We start from the raw sequence: 18827 nt of genomic DNA on the forward strand, positions 1-18827 counted from the left end.
TAAAGGGGGTCCAAAGCTTGAATATAGTAAGCAGGTTCAAATGTATGTAGGTTGTGGTAGTCATGCAGAGATAGGAAGGCTTGTGCAGTATAGACAGATAGGCAGGAATGAAGAGCTGCATCAAACCAGTCTTCCAACTAAAGGTCCCAAAGACAATTGCACTGCTACATTTGGTGTCAGTTTTTGTGTTAGTGTGAATTTTGCTCTATGTTTGATAGAGAAAGTGTTGAGAAAGAGAATGTATGTATGTGTGTTGTGGGGGGGGGGGGGGGGGGGAGAGAGAGAGAGAGAGAGAGAGAGAGAGAGAGAGAGAGAGAGAGTAATGCATCAAATTTGCAAAAAAAAAATCCCTTTATCAACCGACACAATAAATAGCTTAGCTTTAAAACATACCCATCTACAAAAAGAAGAGTAGAATGAATGCACATGACTATTGCCATATATAAATGAGTGTTACATTTTGGAAGTGCTAAGAGTTCAAACATATATGTTGTACATAAGTCAAAATGGTCACCTCTACAAAAACCGTAGTTTATTCTGAAAACACTGGGCATGTTTCCATCAGTCTGTGCCTTTCATTAGGTATCTTAAAAGCCTTAGAGATTACAGCATTAGCTATAGGAAATTATAAGCAGCAGCTAATATCATCTGGCATGTTGCTAATGTATATTGTGGATGGTAGTGATTGTTGCATGCTTCACTGAGGTGTAGTTGAAGGTTTTCAGTGTGTGTTAAGGTCTCTTGTATTCAGAATAGCATGCTGAATCCTATTTGCAAAGAAGTCTCCAGTAAAGTCACAGATCTAGATGGATATCTCATATGAACCATATATCTTGTAGAGGGGTTAATGTGTTGAATCAGAACCTTATAAAAACTCAAGAAACACTGATATACATTGTTTTCTCACTTCAAAACTTTTAAAATATCATGTGGAGGGCATATTTTGAAGTTAATATACCCAGTGTTCTTAGAATTCATGCTGTTTTCCACAGAGATGATCATTTCGTTCAATGTAAGACATTATGTTTCTTCCAGTATGTTCTAAATTCTGCAATACATGGGTCACTTGTATATGGAGATGGCCCCCTTGTGTTCAGTTTACAGCCGTTTTGCAGAAAAGTATGGCCTTTACTATCTTCTAGGAAATAGAGACAGCTTTCAGACCAAGAGATTTATTGTAAATTTTGGTTAAAAAGAGTACAAAGTGAGCTTCAAATTCCATAGGGGACAAACACAGATTTTGGTAGGCTATATTACATGTTACCTTTTCACTGTAGAACAATTGATTGGTTATTATTTCATCATTTTGTTTGTGCATCATTTTACATTCCTTAATTTTGTAGTGTTCCCTCATATAATTTAAACAGAAACTGTGAAGATCACATGGATGATGTTGAAGGATGTTATGTTTAATGTGGTAATTGGATGTGGTGTTAAAAAAATTATCTATGACATTTAGTTAGATAACAGTGAAATTTTGAGAAAAATACTTGCAATCGTTTGGAATGTGATGTTTTTGCAGACAGATGAAATGCCTTCTGCTGGAAATGGTACCCCAGGAACACCTGGAAGCCCTTCCCAAAGCAGCTCAGTTGAAGAAACTGCAATCCAGGTGCCAGAGTATGAAGCACAGCCAGTAAGTGTATCCCGCACGTGTGTGTGTGTGTGTGTGTGTGTGTGTGTGTGTGTGTGTGTGTGTGTGTGGTTTTCATGGTCATCATGAAACTGATAAGCTCTTGTTTTCCAGGACATTTCATCGGCACATAGTCCACCATCAGAAAAGGCTGATGAAGAAGAAGAGAATTACAACTCAAAAGCTACTTCATCTCAGCCGATACCTATAAGGTATTTATTTCAGACCACTTTGGTCAAGTACTTAAATATTTTAGTGCTTCATTGTTATACAAAATACAGGAAATTTTCTCAGGATTTATTTATCTATACAGAAAAATCAGGCTTTCTCGCTTCAAGACCCACTTCTTTGCTCCGTAAGTAGTGAACAAATTTCTCTAATGTACCCTGAAAGCTACAAATAGAGTGTGGCGAGGAAGCAGCTTAGTGGGTATTCATTCCTAATCACTATTGGAAATGCACCTATTGCTGCATGTCCTCCCCGATAGCTGAGTGGTCAGCGTGATGGATTGCCGTCCTACGGGCCCGGGTTCGATTCCCAGCTGGGTCGGGGATTTTCTCATCTCAGGGACTCGGTGTTGTGTTGTCTTCATCATCATCTCATCCCCATCCTGCGCACAGGTCACCCAATGTGGTGTCGAATGTAATAAAACTTGCACCAAGGCAGCCGGACCTGCCGTGCAAGGGCCTCCTGGCCAGTGACGCCAAACGCTCATTTCCATTTTCCATCTATTGCTGCATAAAGACCATATCCAGATCAGGATGACAAAATGACAGAGCTAGTTATTTATGGGTCAGCTGCCATAGCCACAACCAATTGTAGAAAGAACTTGTCCATGCGTTCGATTCTGTTTACTGTTGTCATGTGTCCCTGCTTTCTCTGGTGATGTTTACCACTGTCAATACCAGATGATATTTTTGGCTACTAACTTAATTGTTGCAATTAATTTTTTATATAGATGTGTGCAGCTTGTTCACTTTGTGCAACAGAATTTCATATACTAGCAGCAGTTTTGAACAAGATTGTTGTGCATACATGTGGACAGTGTGGTGATATTCCAATACACTAAATCAGTAATAGTAATTCAAATATAGCTTTCATTACTTTTAAGTGAGAATGTTAAAGTAAACATTCTGTAAAAGTCTTGTTACAAACTACCCATTCACAGACCCTCTGATGGGTTGCCTACTGTATTTTCTTATTACATAAGCACATGTTCAAACACAAATATGATTATTCATTTTGGTTTTCTAGATATATATTTGTGTTTCATTGATGGCATAGTATGGCAACTGTTTAAAAGCAGCAAGCAAAATGGTTGTGTGATAAGACACTGGGCTTGCATTTAGGAAGATGGCAACTCCAGACTTTGTGCATCTATCCAATGATTCCTTTTCTTCTTCAGCCTTCTTCATTAGACCATGCACTCCATCGCTAATGATTGTGTTATTGACAGAATGTTAACTCCTAATCTTCATTTTTTTTTTCTTTCTTGTTTAAAATCTGTATCTTAGTTGTGAGTGACAACAGTGGCTCAAACTGAAACTCCCTTACAAAGACTGTTGTCAGGCTTTGTTTGTGATGCCATTGTTAACTAAGTTTACTGTATTTCTTCACAAAGAGAAAATTTGATATATTGTGTAGGAACTCAGCCATGAAGGTGTTAACTGGGGTTCACCGACATTGTCTCGGCACAAGGGAATGGTCTGATTGTCCATACATAGCTGACACATATCAGGTGTGGCGTTCAATTGAAGAATTTTGTAAACTGTACCAGTACCTTGTAAATCATCAGAAGGCAGGTAAATCTCATGATAAATAGACACAACCAGTGAGAACATACAGTGAACAAGGTATATAATCTTCATTTAAGAGTTCATTTTTCTTGGGAAATAATCTTAGTTAGTTACTTAGTTTCATGTTCTGTGCATAATTTTGTAAGATAAATTGTAATAATGTGGAATGAGTCATTTTACATTCACACCACAAATTAATTTGTAAACAGGCCTACATCCTAAACATTTAGAATTTTTAAATTTTTTTTTTTTAAGTATACAGGTGTAAGTTATTAATTCCTACCCGACACCTTTTATGCTTCACAATACAAATTATTCTATTAATGTACAAGTAATAATATGTTTATAATAAAAATATATTAGAGAAGTGATCCAAGAAATACAACAATCTATATCTGTCCATAATTGTGAAAGTATTGATGGTACAGAATCATGTGAACAAACTGACTCCTTGATTATGTCCTGTAAATGTTCAGTGGTATTCATGTTGGGCTGTCTGGTAGCTAAGTCATTTACTTGAATTGTCCAGAATGTTCTTCAAATCAATCGCAAACAATTGTTGCCCAGTGACATTGCACATTGTTGTCCATGAAAATTCCATTGTTGTTTGGGAACATGAAGTCCATGAATAACAGCAAATGGTCTCAAATATCTTGAACATAACCAGGACCCAGTCCATTCCATGTAAACACAGCTCACACCATTATGGAGCCACCACCAGCTTGCACAGGCCTTGTAGACAATTTGGGTCCATGGCTTCATGGGTCTGCACCACATTCAAACATTGCCATCAGCTCTTACCAATTGAAATTAGGACTCTTCTAACCAGGCCATGGTTTTTGAGTCATCTGTGTTCCAGCCAATATGGTCACAAGCCCAGGAGAAGTGCTGCAGGTGATGGCGTACTGTTAGCTAAGGCACTCACATTGGTTGTGTGCTACTGTAGCCCATTAACACCAGTTTTCATGACACTGTCCTAATAGATACATTCATTGAATGTCCCACATTGATTTCTGTGGCAATTTCATGCAGTGTTGCTTGTCTGTTGGTACTGACAACTCTAGGCAAACACTGCTGCTCTCGATTGTTAAGTGAAGGCCGTCAGCTGCTGCATTGTCAGTGGTGAGAAGTAATGCCTGAAATTTGGTATTCTTTCCACAGTCTGGGTGCTGTGGATCTTGAAGTATTGAATTCCCTCACAATTTCTGAAATGGAATGTCCCATGCATTTAGCTCCAGCTACCACTTCACATTCAAATTCTATTAATTTTGGTTGTGCGGACATAATCACGTTGGAAACCTTTTCACATAAATCACCTGAGTTCAAATAACAGCTCTGTCAATGCACTGCTCTTTACACCTTGTGTACATGATTCTACCACCATCTGTATATGCACATATTGCTATCCCATGACTTTGAGTCAGTTCAGTGTATTATTCTTGAAGAATCAAGTTTTCCAAGGTCGCTAGTAGTTCTTTATATTACTGTTACTGATTTCGACAGATTTATGCCATTATCATCAGTTCTTGTAACATTATTAGGTGTACATGCTTTTTACAACACTGAAGGTTACATGGTGATGTTATATCAAATTGTAATTAAAAAAAAAGGTGGCATCAACATTTCACAAATAAAGTACTTCACAGTTTAAATATATAAATGTTGTGCTGATGTTCCAGCATACACCAATGAGTATCTAAACACATTTGCAAATTTGAAACAAATTATAGTATGTAAAGAGAATCTAATGATAGACACCTTGAGAAGACTGGGCCCACCCACATGTTGCCAAGGTTGTATTGACTGCACCACCGCAGAAGTTTTGCTGGGAAGTCCTTACACAGCCCCCATTCAGTCCCTGTGATTTCCATATTTTGGAGTCCTCAATATAAAGACGTTTGTGGCTGTTGGTATGCTTTGGATGAAGAAGTGCACACCTGGGTACAATCATCGTTTTGTAGGCAACTACAAACAGTTCTTCATGTACACATTGACCATACTGTCTCTCAGTGGGATTAATGTATGTACAGTTATGGTAATTACCATTGAAATAATAAACAGTTTACTTTTTTCCCCACCTGTTTTGTTTTCATTTGACTGCCCCTTATATGAATGGCCTTCAATAAGTAAGGCAACACTTTTTTTTCGGCCAATTTCGGTTAAAAAAATGCGGAATTTGTTGTGGGACATTGTGGAACATTCCTGTTTCAGCCCCTATATTTCCATGAAGCTCTGATACGTGTCAGTGCTGTACGTAGCCTTCAAAATGGTGTCTGTAACAGAGGTGCGTTCCAAGCAGAGAGCTGTCTTTAAGTTTCTTCTGGCGGAAAATGAGAGTATCACAGATATTCGTAGGCACTTGCAAAAGGTTTGTTGAGACCTGGCAGTGAAGAAAAGCATGGTGAGTCATTGGACGAGGCATCTGTCGTCTTTGCAACCAGATCCTGCAAACCTGTCCAATTTCCCGGGTGTGATGCCTGCAGTGTTGGAGCTGCGAACACACTCATTCAAAGTACAAATGAACTTCACCTTCTCCATAACAATGCAAGGCCTGACACGAGTCTGCACACCTGAGAGGAGTTTACAAAACTTCATTGGACTCCTCTATCTCACTTATCCTACATCTGACATCTCGCATTTTCTAACTTTCATCTGTTTGTCCCAATGAAAGATGCATTCCATGAGAAGCAGTACGTGGATCATGGGGAGGTTATTGATGTAGCAAGACATTGGCTCTGATGTTGGCCAGTAGAGTGGTTCCATGCAGGCTTACAAGCCTTCCTAGTAAGGTGGTGTAAGACGGTCACATTGAATAGAGATTATATTGAAAAATAGATCTATGTAGCCAAAAGAATGGGGAATAATATGGTGTATTGGAATCATGAATGAAAGCAACCTGCTTTCAGAAAAAATGTGGTGCACTGCTTATTGAACACCCCTTGTGTTATCATCATCATCATCATCATCAGTATTACTGTTGTCGTCGTCGTCATTGCCGTTGTTGTTGCTGCTGCTGCTGCTGCTGCTGCTGCTGCTTCTGCTATGAATCAAATAGTGAACACTGTAAGGAATTTAGCCAGTCTCAGTGCTTTATAGATCTGATATGTTTCGCTATCTGGGCTGTGGAGTGAGTGATTAGTACAGCCAGTACATAAATGCATTAAGCTCTATCTAGCTTTGAGAAACAATTTTTGGCTACAGTAGTGGAATTTTAACATCACATAGTTGAGAGCCTTGTTTTCTTGTCTGGTATATGAGATTCTCAAAGTCAGTATGGTTTTAGGTGTGGAATGGCATTGTTGCAACACATTTCTTAGCATGCAACATGTGGGACAACTGCTACACCCAGTTTGTGGTATGCCAGGTACATACAGGTTTACTTATACAGGTTCTATAGTTTTTTTAATTGCTCTTAAAGCTGAAATGGCTTGTGTGAAGAATGTGCAAAATAAATCTGTGTGTCAGGGTTCGAAGAACCGTTACATTTCAACAAAGATGACGTTTACATGTCTTATAGATGGTTAGCAGTTATAAAGAAAACTGTTAATCTAAATATGGAAATTTACTCCCTTTCTCATGGATGAAGCAAAGTACTTTGTGTGGGTTGTATTCAATAAGAAACAGCATATGGTGTGAATTAGGGAATTAGCTATTCATTCTATTCCTAACTTGGCCGCATTAGGAGGCAGTAACTGTGATTTCTCTGTTTTAGCTTTTTTTACAAGCTGATCTCCACCCAAAAACATGCTGAGTTTCCTTCTTTTCTTCAGTTCATTTGGCTTTGAGTACAGTTCATAAGATGAACATGCTTTACATTTTATAGCTGTGTGTGAAGTCCTGGCTTCTGTGTAAACTAGTTAGTGGACATTTTTTAGGTTGTTACATTTTGTCTGGTTCATTGGTTCCAGGTTTGTTAGCCATCCATCATTATTTTATACCTTTACTAATATGTTTTGTTTAAGATGCTAGATTTTGTTGTTGTTGTTGTTGTTGTTGTTGTTGTTGTAGCTGCATACAATCTGCTGAACATTTGTGCCAAGTTAAAACTATGTACTGGACTCTTGACTCAAAGTGACAGGCAGTGGACCGCTAACTGTTGTTTGAGCACTCTTTATGTACAGACTCAGTTTCAATTCTTAAGTTTTAAGTAATTGGAAATATTCATTGGCGCATACATTGTGGGAGAACCACAAGAGAGTTTGAAACATGTGTCAAGCTAAAATTTTGATGACATTATGTGGATATGCACTCAATGTAGAGATGTTCTTCCATTTTAGAAATGCTTATATTACCTATCTTGGACTATGTGATTATATCCTAGAAATTAGTTTCATCATGTTGATGACATGCACTGAATCTTTTAGACTACCAAGTGAGATAAAGCATGAATAAAAAGTTCTCAATTTCCAGCAGTGTCAAGTGATTAAAATTTCATGAGCTGTTGGTCAAGCACTCCTTTGCCATAATCAAGTAGTATGATTGCCAGTGGACTGCTGGTATGCCCTTATATATGCTAACTGCTGGCTGCGACATCATTGGTGTTCACAGCATCAACATACATACGCATATCTTGACTCTGCATTCAGTGCATCTGCCTTATCTTCACAGTCACTGGTTCCCCACACACATTGCGCTGATCTGCAGGCCACCGTCTCTATTAAGGGTCTTATTGGTGATTTTTGTCTCAATGGCTTCTTTAATTACACAGTCCCAGAAGCCATTAGTGCAAGGCACGATGCAAGTTTTGTCGAATTTTATCTGATGACTGTTTTCTAAAGTAAGCTCAACTTAAAGGAGGTTTTTCGGAGTAGCACTGGTGATAGAAACTCTTGTGCTGCTTCCTGCATTGTTCTATGATGCGTACTGTTTGTCTGACATAAGGCTGGCCACACTTGCAAGGTATTCTGTTGACCCCAGGTGTTCAAAGACATGCTGCATCTTTAACTGGTCTCAGTAATTGTATTTTTATTGAAGGCATGAAGATCAATTTGATATTGTGTCTTTCCAGGAGTCAGCTTGTCTTGGCTGACACAGAGCTACAGAATGGCAAGAAAGCAGGTTTCTTTTCTGCACCTCGTCAGTGGTCTTATTGAGATTTTTGCTTGAAATCCCTTCATTTATTTTATGAACATTGTAGCCACATTCCTGAATACCTTGCATAGATGGCTCAGCTCGTGGAGCAGGTTATCAGTATCTGGTATCATTGTTGCATGATGCATCAATATATGTAACACAGTGTGGTTCTGTGTCAGGTGATGATGGCTTTTGGCATGCAAGTACAGAATTGTATGACTAGGATTTGTATAGACGCTGTGGCCAAAGCATCCATTTTGTTTGTGGCAGAAGCTTTTTGAAATAGAATGCACTGACAGTCAAACCACTTCACAATGGCAAAGGAGGGCTTGGCTGAAAGCTTGTGGAGTTTTAATGGCTTGATGTGGCTAGAAACTAGAGAAGTTTTTATTCAATATCACCACCATGAGACTCTGCATTCTTCAGAGATATAGCATGGATTCTCATGTAGGAGTAGTGAAGTTGTAAAACCTATTCCACCTATCAGGTTTAGGTATTCCATGAGGTCCTCAAATCACTTCATGCAATTTGCAGGATGATCTACTTTGACAGCCCGTGGCAAAGTTCCTTCCCTGTTCTCATCCAATTGAGCAAATGCTCCAGGTCAAAGACCTAAACATTGGTGAGATGTTAAATTCTGTTAATGTGACCAGTGTCATTCTGTTTTTGATATTTTTTTCTGCTCCCCAGTTCCAATCTTCTGTAATGAGACCCAAGAAGAGTTTCGGGATTTAACACTGGCAGACAATATGGGGATGCAGAACTGTAGGTTTCTACCTTTCCTACCTTTAGAGTCCTAAATGTATTCCCTCATAAAGATTCCAACTACTACCTCCAGGTTGAGTTGTTCCTTCCAGAACCAGTTTGAGTAGTGCTTAATTGCTGTATTAGCAAATGTTCCATTGCCCCTTCCCTTCTTGAGCTGCAATTTACTACAGACTTCATCTGTATGTCAAGTATGTTTACACCTTTGGAAACCCCAGGATGTATGGATCTCAGATATATGTAGAAAGTGTAATACATCACTGTGCACTATGGTCAAAAGCCTCTGAGACACAAATGCACACTTATGCATATGTATATGTACATACATATAAGTGAGAGCTGGCTCTCAAGGACATTCTCCAAAAGCCTAAACATTTATTGTCTTTCCTGTTTGCATGTCTGCTGCTCAGAAAATTTTGTGAATTACAGTCTCCAATATTCATAATTTCTCCTACCCCTCAATTTCATACCTTCTGTCCAGTTAATTCATTACATATTTGTGTTATACTATTCATGATTTTTCTCTTCCTCATTGGTTTTAACTCAAGTTCAGTTCCATGCTCCAGAGGTGTAAATCCAGAAACATCTTCAGTTTTGTGCCGATGTATGATACCAGTAGGGGCATTTCCAAGAATATTGTTTATGTGACCCATGTCATCATGTTTTTGATATTTTATCTGCTTCAACCATCTTGTGTAATCTTGGTTTCCAATGAGGATACCTGTTTAGCTACTGTGTCTTCCCTAATTCTGGTGCTTAGTAGGTAATTATCTTATTTCTACCATACAGTTACTTTCATCTTTGTTTGTTCTTAATCAGAATTCTGTGTTTAGTAGCCTGATCACTCCTTTCATCAGTTTTAAATTGTCCCTACTTGCAAATAACTGTGTAGTTTGTGAACCTCCACACTGTTATCTGTTGCTCTTTGACTTTTACTCCAGTCCTCATGTTTTCTTTCAATACAATCTTCTGTGACACAAAAGGTGAACAGTAGTTACAGTATCAATAAGCTGCAGCTGTGCTTTGCCCTCTTTCTTAACACAACTCAATGTATTTTTGTATTTATTCCTCCTAGGATTTAGGCTTTACACAGGTTCACTTATTCCATGAAGATATCTTTGTTTTTCTTTATTTTTCCATTTGTAATTGTTTCCCTGGTATCATTTTACCTTTCTCAAATTGAAAATGACCTTCATTTCAGTTCTGTATATTACTCCATCTGGCAGCTTACTGGCTGAGGGGCAGGGCTGATTGTTCAAAAGTTCTCACATTTATCCACTTTTGTTCTCTTCATTTGTGTGATACATTTTCTGAATTTTTTATAAATTCTATAGAATAGATTTTTGGACATCAGTTCACACAATTTGCTAGTTACTATGGTTTCAACTGATTGCAGAAACTCTAAAAGCATCTTGTCAAATCTGGCTTCAATTATTGAATAATGTAATGCTCTATGGAACTGTAATTACCTTACTGGCTTGCACGTTTATTGTGCATGAATCTTCCCATTACTTGATGAGACGATGTGTCCATTTTCCTTCCATCTACCTGCATATCCCCCAAATTCAGTGAGGCTTTCCTTCATCACATATTGGATTAACATTTTGTTTATTATATATTTATTTAACCTGATCTGATTAGAACTATCAAGCCCTCTCTTACATCGGAACTGGGTTTCACACACACAATACTGTTTTGCATCATTGTTACCTAAGCAATAACAGTTTCAGTATGACAAAATGGTATTCAAATGTTTTGGGTGTCAATTGTCACAATGTGAGTAAGTAATATTGACTGTGAACTAATACAGTTAATACTGGCAGTACTTGGGCTGCTGCTGCTGCTCTCGCTAACAGATGATGATGATGATGATGATGATGATGATAGTGGCAGATATAAAATGTATTTATAGGTTTACGAAATAGATGCTTTTTGATATAGCGAGTTCTGGGGAAAGGAAATTTAAGGAGACTGCACCAGCTAAGAATACTTGGAAATGAGAAAGGTATGGTTGGAAAGAAGAATGTACAAGGGCATACAAAGACAATGGTAATTGTTATTGTTGCTACAGTAGAAATGTCATTAACTCCCTTCTGAAGCAGGAGACATTATTTAGTTCTCTAATATAGTGTGGGAGGTTATTCCAGAATCAGGTTCCTGCTCACAAGAAGGACTTCGAGAAAGTGGCTAAATGGTGGAGTGGGGCAGCAAGGGTTTTACTCTGACAGGAATGGGTGTTTACATGTTTTTCATGTAAAATTGCCCGTTTACCTCACTGTACCCAAATGGCAGGTTTATCTGGTATATCTGACATTGAATGTATTTCGTAAATGAGACTCTCGTGCACTTGGATTTTGCTTCTTGGTATTTATTAGACTTAATTTCAGATAGAAATATATTACTTCCAGCAAATTTCGTCCTTTTAATTCTTCTGTACTTCTTTCACATCATCACTAATCTGGTGTATCTCACAAGGTGTTAAGGATACCCGTTATAAAAAACTGTATCGTCCCCCTCAGCTTTTGTTATCAGTCATGTCTTTTGCTGTCTCAGTTACTTCCTTCTGTTATCTAGCACTGTCATGCTAGTTAAATGCCCACATCACTTCTAGCTTTCCCAGGGGTCACTGCTATTTATCTAGGTTAAGATTATGATCCATGTCCATACAAAGTATCTGGTTATGTTTTAAGTGTAATGCTTGATTTCTTAATTTTATCTTACTACTATATTGTCCTTCTGTTTGTGTGTGTGTGTGTGTGTGTGTGTGTGTGTGTGTGTGAGAGAGAGAGAGAGAGAGAGAGAGAGAGAGAGAGAGAGAGAGAGACTTAGCTTTTCTATACCTACTTACCTTGTTATTTTTAATGAGAGTATTCAGTAAAACCAGTTGAAACCTCACACAGAACTCTTGATGTTTTTCTACACTAACATGTACTTTCTCGCCCTGCCTTTGTCTTGACTGATTCTTTGCTCTTGATAGTATCAGAGTGAAGAGTTAAAGTTTCTGCAGAAAATCTGTTTTTTCATCTCCTGTTACATATTTTATTAATTTACGATTTCCCTCATGTATCATCTTTTGCAATAATCAGTTTGTGGCCTAGGTGTGCAAATGTGTACACTAGTAGTTGGTATTAGCTCTGTTTCATTTGAGAGAGTAGTAATTAACTCACTGCACAGCTCATAGTAACCTACTCTGTTAAATGCTTTTTTGTTAATAACTATGCCAATGTTTGTTATACAATTTTCTCGTGCACTTGTTATTGCACTGTTGTTACCTGAATAAGAACATGCATATGCATCCACAAACTATCCATTGAGGTTATTTCCATTGTGTCTTCAGTCAGTCGAAGATGATTCATTATGATGAATTTTCACTGTGTAAAGTAGTAATAATAATAATTAAGTGATGGTTACTGTTGACTGCAGTTATGTATTTTCAAAATTCATAAATGATGCAGGTCACCATTGGCAAAAGGAATCAGCAGTACTGAGGCTTCAGAGTTGGCATTACGTCTGGCATGTGAAGTTTATGGCCAACAGAGCAACAGGAGCTCATCATATGGGGGTGATGAACCACCAAGTCCTGATGGTGAATTCCGCTCAAAGAGCTATGAAAATAGGAGGAGAGAGAGAAGTGCAGGTAGTATTTCATATATGCCAGGTTTCGTGTGTGTGTGTGTGTGTGTGTGTGTGTGTGTGTGTGTGTGTGTGTGTGTGTGTGTGTACATGTACATGAGTGCCATTAGCAACACTGTGTTTCATAGACGTAATATGCATGTATTTCTGTAAGTTGTGCACAGATATCCTCCTGTCAGTTCAGAGAATTTACTTAAACATTTCATATGCATGATGCATGATATACTGAGAACTATGGATGAAGGCCGACAGGCAGATTCCATATTTCTAGGTTTCCAGAAAGCATTTGACATGTTCTTTTTACATTGCTGCCCTGGCTGACACACTGCATGCCACAGCATGCAAACGAAAGGTGCAAACTGTTTACCATTACTCTGAACTGCAGAAATAGGAGCAGAATCAAAATCACCCGCTCTTCCATTGTACAAGTCCCGACGTTCCGCTAATTCCAAAACCTGTTGCAAGCTAGAATCAGGATAATGAAATCATCTTGGTTTTCCATTGGGGTAGCTGTGACATTTCGATGAGTGTCATTCTCTTCATCTTCTGGCAAAGTTTGTAACATTTCAGTTGGATCATGTCATGAAATCCTGACACAGCATTGTATTGCCACAGAGTTCATTCCACAGGAACAAGAAACATAGCACAACCACTAAACAGTGCTGAAAGGAAGTATGAATGAAAGTCACCAGAAAGAACAGCCTCTGCAAAGCACAAGAAACACAGTCAGTTGCAGAGCTAGTGGTCTGTAACACACATGCACACTGATAAAGAAGCAGGCAAGCACAGCAAATGGATGCAATTCTGCAAGAAATACACAATAAATATCATCAACAATTGTTTGTATGGTGAGAGTAGAAATGAGTAGCAACCAAATGTAGTTTTTGCCCTCGTCGTCAGATGTGTGGTCGTTCAGCTGACGGATGATGAGGATTCAGTGAGTTCTGTGACAGAAAATCAAAAGAATGAGATCCACACAGTGTTCGATAAACTACTTCTACTTGAATAAAAGCAAGTGCAGATCATTATCCAATGTGAGTCCTCGAGACGGGCCAAGTCAGATATCTGTAATAGTTGCAGAGGCTGAATAATAGTTCTTAGACTTGACTGACAGAGCCGTGAGACTAGACTGGGTGAGGACTGGTCAGTGCGGGGTCCTTCACACTGGCCGTGCAGGCTGAGGAGGATATGTCTCTTGGAGCTGGAGCTGGTCGCAGAGGAGGTCTCTTGGAGCTGGAGCTGGCTGCAGAGAATGTCTCTTGGAGCCGGCCACAGATTGACAGTGCAGTCACATGGATCACTATCAACTTCTAGACGTGGGCTGGTGTGGTGTGGTACCAATAGCACATGATACCACGCATACGAGGTCTCTTCAAAAAATTCCAGAACATTTGTAATTTCACACCAATGGTGTGTTGGAATGAAATGCAGTTGCCGTCCCCGCACACACCTGTGTCTAATGTGTAACTGCCAGAAGTTTCATTGTTGTATATCTCTTAGTTATTGTTCAGTGCTGTATTGAGTAAAACGTGCTTGCACAGTTTGCGAATTTTGCGATGGCAGAGTTAGAGGACCAGTGCATCTGCATTAAGTTTTGCGTGAAACTTGAGAAAACCTTTACAGAAACACACCAAATGATCCAGGAAACCTACAGCGATGAGTGCTTAAGCCATACTCGGTGTTACGAATGGTTCACACGGTTTAAAAATGGCCAGACAGAAGTTAAAGATGACCCTCATTCACGATGCCCTTTGACTTCTAACAGGGATGCTTGTGTCAGGAACATCAATGAAATTGTGTGTACCAATCCAAGATTGACTGTCTGAGAGATTATAGAAGTATCTAACATTTCAGTTGGATCATGTCATGAAATCCTGACACAGCATCTTGGAATGCATTGTATTGCCACCAAGTTCATTCCACAGCTCCCGAGTCAAGACCAGAAAGACCTTCACCTTTCAGTCTGTGAAGACCTTTTATATCGCACAAATGAGCAGGAGATGTTCCTTAAGAGAATCATAACTAAAGATGAAATGTAGGTCTATGGTTATGATGTTGAGACTAAGGTTCAATCTTCACAATGGGTCGCGGTAAGGTTCTTCAAGACCAAAGAAAGCTCATCAGATCAGATCAAATGTCAAAGCCATGCTGATAGTTTTCTTTGACTTTGAAGGATTAGTTCATCATGAATTTGTGCCACAGGGACAAACTGTTACTCAATGGTACTATTGGGATGAGTTGTGATGCTTGTAAGAAAATGTGAGAAAAATAAACGGCCTGAAACATTGTGAGAAAATTCATGGCTCTTGCACCATGATAATGCACCTGCACATTAATCCCTGTTGGTGCGTGACTATTGCACAGAAACTGAAATCACTGTGCTGCCTCATCCTCCATACTCTCCATACCTGACCCCTGCAGACTTTTTTTTATTTTGAAAGTTGAAAACCCTCTTGAAAGGCTGAAGATTTGCAACAATAGATGAGATAAAAGAAAATTTGCAGCTTGTGCTTGGTGCAGTCCAGCAAGAGGCGTACCAAGACTGCTTCTGGAAGGGGAAACAGCATTGGGAGCAGCGTATCAATTGTGGAGGAGAGTATTTCGAAGGAGACTGTGCACAATACAAGGGTAAGTGTAGAAAAATTTTGTGGACAAAGTGCTGGAATTTTGTGGACATACCTCGCATATTATTATTGTAATGAACAACATCTGGGGCAATGTGAACTCCAGTAGAGAGTGCCGAGTCAAGAAAGAAGCAAGTTGAATTGCGAGATGAATCAGTAAGTCAGGAGTGGTGAGTGCTACCATAGCAGAGAATGGTGAACAGCTGCCAGGAACAGAATTGGTGTCTGAGGTGAGAGAGCAAAGAGTGGGGCGACTCCTGTGTCGGGAGTAGTAAATCAGTTTCTTGTATCTTGCTCAGTCCCAGGTGAGCTGCAGAGCTCTTCCGCCCTGCAGAGCATCATCTCTCACAGTAAAGTGTTGAATGGGCTGACATGGCAACTTCTTGCAAGCTGTCTTTTCAAATCGAGGGAAGAAATATGAGGTGAGAAAGTCTTCTCTGTGTTAGTGCTAAGGTCTAAAGGACTGATCTTTCTTTGCTTTCTGTACTTTTCAAGGCTGACAAAACTACTCAGAAGAGTAAGGTATATAAACATAGACTTACACGTCACTGATAACGTATTTTTTTACAGCAAGGTCTGCGTCATAGTGACTTATTCGGAATGTTGCAAGGGATGCTGTAGCAACATCCTGTTCTAGAATCGTTGTTCCTCTCACTGACAGCACTGGAGAGCCATTTCAGATCCAAAGAGCTACTGCTCCTTTTTTTTCTGAGTTGCCAATCACTCACTCCACTCAAGAGTCAAGCTCTTCAAAACAGTCTGCAATGTCTAACCCTTCATACCCATTAATAGGTAGTGCATCAGTTTCGAACCAATAGGAAAAAGATGCCAAAAAAGTGATCTCCCATTTTCACCAGTTGTCGCCATCATTTATATGGAACATTTTGAGGGGGAAGGGTGTGAAATCAACCCATTGGAAACTATCTGTTCTGTAAGATATATTGATGACACTTTCATTATGTGGCCACACGGAAGAGACAAGCATGAATTATTTCCTCATGCATCTCAATTCCCTACACCAGAACATCCATTTTACCACGGTAGTCAGAGTGGATGTAGTGATCCCCGTTCTGGATGTCCTGGTAAAAAGAACAGTGGACAGCACATTGGGTGGCAGTATGTACCATAAGAAGATGCACACTGATCTATACTTACATGTGGTCAGCTGGCACCACCTGGTGCAGAGGAATGGCATGCTCAAGACATTGGTACATGGCACTCACAGCCTCACTAAAATCCTTAAACATCTGAGGATGGTGTTCCACAACAACTGCTACACAGAGTGGCAAATTCAGATAACTCTACCTCCTACACAAACTGTACAACCAATAGAAACAAAAAAGTAACCTCAGAAGGATGCGGCCATTGAATATATTCCATTTTGTGGCACCTTATGTGCAAAGCTAGATCGAATTCTTTGGAAACATCAAGTGAAACTGTCTGCCATCTATCTGCCAAATAAAACACAGGCACTGCTTAGTAGTGCCAATGACTACCATGAACTATAAAAGTCTGAGGTCTATCAGGTCCCCTGCCAATGTGGCAAACATACACTCCTTGAAATTGAAATAAGAACACCGTGAATTCATTGTCCCAGGAAGGGGAAACTTTATTGACACATTCCTGGGGTCAGATACATCACATGATCACACTGACAGAACCACAGGCACATAGACACAGGCAACAGAGTATGCACAATGTCGGCACTAGTACAGTGTATATCCACCTTTCGCAGCAATGCAGGCTGCTATTCTTCCATGGAGACGATCGTAGAGATGCTGGATGTAGTCCTGTGGAACGGCTTGCCATGCCATTTCCACCTGGCGCCTCAGTTGGACCAGCGTTCATGCTGGACGTGCAGACCGCGTGAGACGACGCTTCATCCAGTCCCAAACATGCTCAATGGGGGACAGATCCGGAGATCTTGCTGGCCAGGGTAGTTGACTTACACCTTCTAGAGCACGTTGGGTGGCACGGGATACATGCGGACGTGCATTGTCCTGTTGGAACAGCAAGTTCCCTTGCCGGTCTAGGAATGGTAGAACGATGGGTTCGATGACGGTTTGGATGTACCGTGCACTATTCAGTGTCCCCTCGACGATCACCAGTGGTGTACGGCCAGTGTAGGAGATCGCTCCCCACACCATGATGCCGGGTGTTGGCCCTGTGTGCCTTGGTCGTATGCAGTCCTGATTGTGGCACTCACCTGCACGGCGCCAAACACGCATACGACCATCATTGGCACCAAGGCAGAAGCGACTCTCATCGCTGAAGACGACATGTCTCCATTCGTCCCTCCATTCACGCCTGTCGCGACACCACTGGAGGCGGGCTGCACGATGTTGGGGCGTGAGCGGAAGATGGCCTAACGGTGTGCGGGACCGTAGCCCAGCTTCATGGAGACGGTTGCGAATGGTCCTCGCCGATACCCCAGGAGCAACAGTGTCCCTAATTTGCTGGGAAGTGGCGGTGCGGTCCCCTACGGCACTGCGTAGGATCCTACGGTCTTGGCGTGCATCCGTGCGTCGCTGCGGTCCGGTCCCAGGTCGATGGGCACGTGCACCTTCCGCCGACCACTGGCGACAACATCGATGTACTGTGGAGACCTCACGCCCCACGTGTTGAGCAATTTGGCGGTATGTCCACCCGGCCTCCCGCATGCCCACTATACGCCCTCGCTCAAAGTCCGTCAACTGCACATACGGTTCACGTCCACGCTGTCGCGGCATGCTACCAGTGTTAAAGACTGCGATGGAGCTCCGTATGCCACGGCAAACTGGCTGACACTGACGGCGGCGGTGCACAAATGCTGCGCAGCTAGCGCCATTCGACGGCCAACACCGCAGTTCCTGGTGTGTCCGCTGTGCCGTGCGTGTGATCATTGCTTGTACAGCCCTCTTGCAGTGTCCGGAGCAAGTATGGTGGGTCTGACACACCGGTGTCAATGTGTTCTTTTTTCCATTTCCAGGAGTGTATATAGGTTAAACATTGCGTACTGTTGAAGATTGTTGCCGTGTACACCAACAGCATGCCAGACTGCAACAGTGGAACAAGTTGGCAGTCACAGAACATTGCCTACTGAAATTACATGAAGTGCATTACACCCACACTAAGGTCCCAACACAGACATCAAACTTGTGGGACTGTGTCATTATGTCATTAAAGAATCTGTTGAGATTGAGGTAAGGGAACTGCTGATCAGTTGGGATCATGTCCACATCCTCCAGAGTGAGGCTGGGAGGAGATACAAACCATGCTCCAGCTCCTAGGTAAATAATTTGTCATTGCATCTGATGATGGCAG

General features: G+C 40.7%; 1 protein-coding gene across 8 annotated transcripts in view; it reads left to right on the top strand.

Moving 5' to 3' along the window:
* The window catches only part of LOC126248162 (inositol hexakisphosphate and diphosphoinositol-pentakisphosphate kinase), a 585218-nt gene that overhangs the window by 461597 nt on the left and 104794 nt on the right, over positions 1 to 18827 (top strand). For all 8 annotated transcript variants that reach the window (XM_049948910.1, XM_049948915.1, XM_049948911.1 and 5 more), the window contains exons 21-23: positions 1523 to 1636; positions 1748 to 1845; positions 12723 to 12904. In XM_049948910.1, coding sequence (XP_049804867.1) covers positions 1523 to 1636; positions 1748 to 1845; positions 12723 to 12904 — 394 coding nt within the window. The remainder of the gene's footprint in view (positions 1 to 1522; positions 1637 to 1747; positions 1846 to 12722; positions 12905 to 18827) is intronic.

Source organism: Schistocerca nitens, chromosome 3, assembly GCF_023898315.1.
Source record: "Schistocerca nitens isolate TAMUIC-IGC-003100 chromosome 3, iqSchNite1.1, whole genome shotgun sequence".
Lineage (NCBI taxonomy): Eukaryota > Metazoa > Arthropoda > Insecta > Orthoptera > Acrididae > Schistocerca > Schistocerca nitens.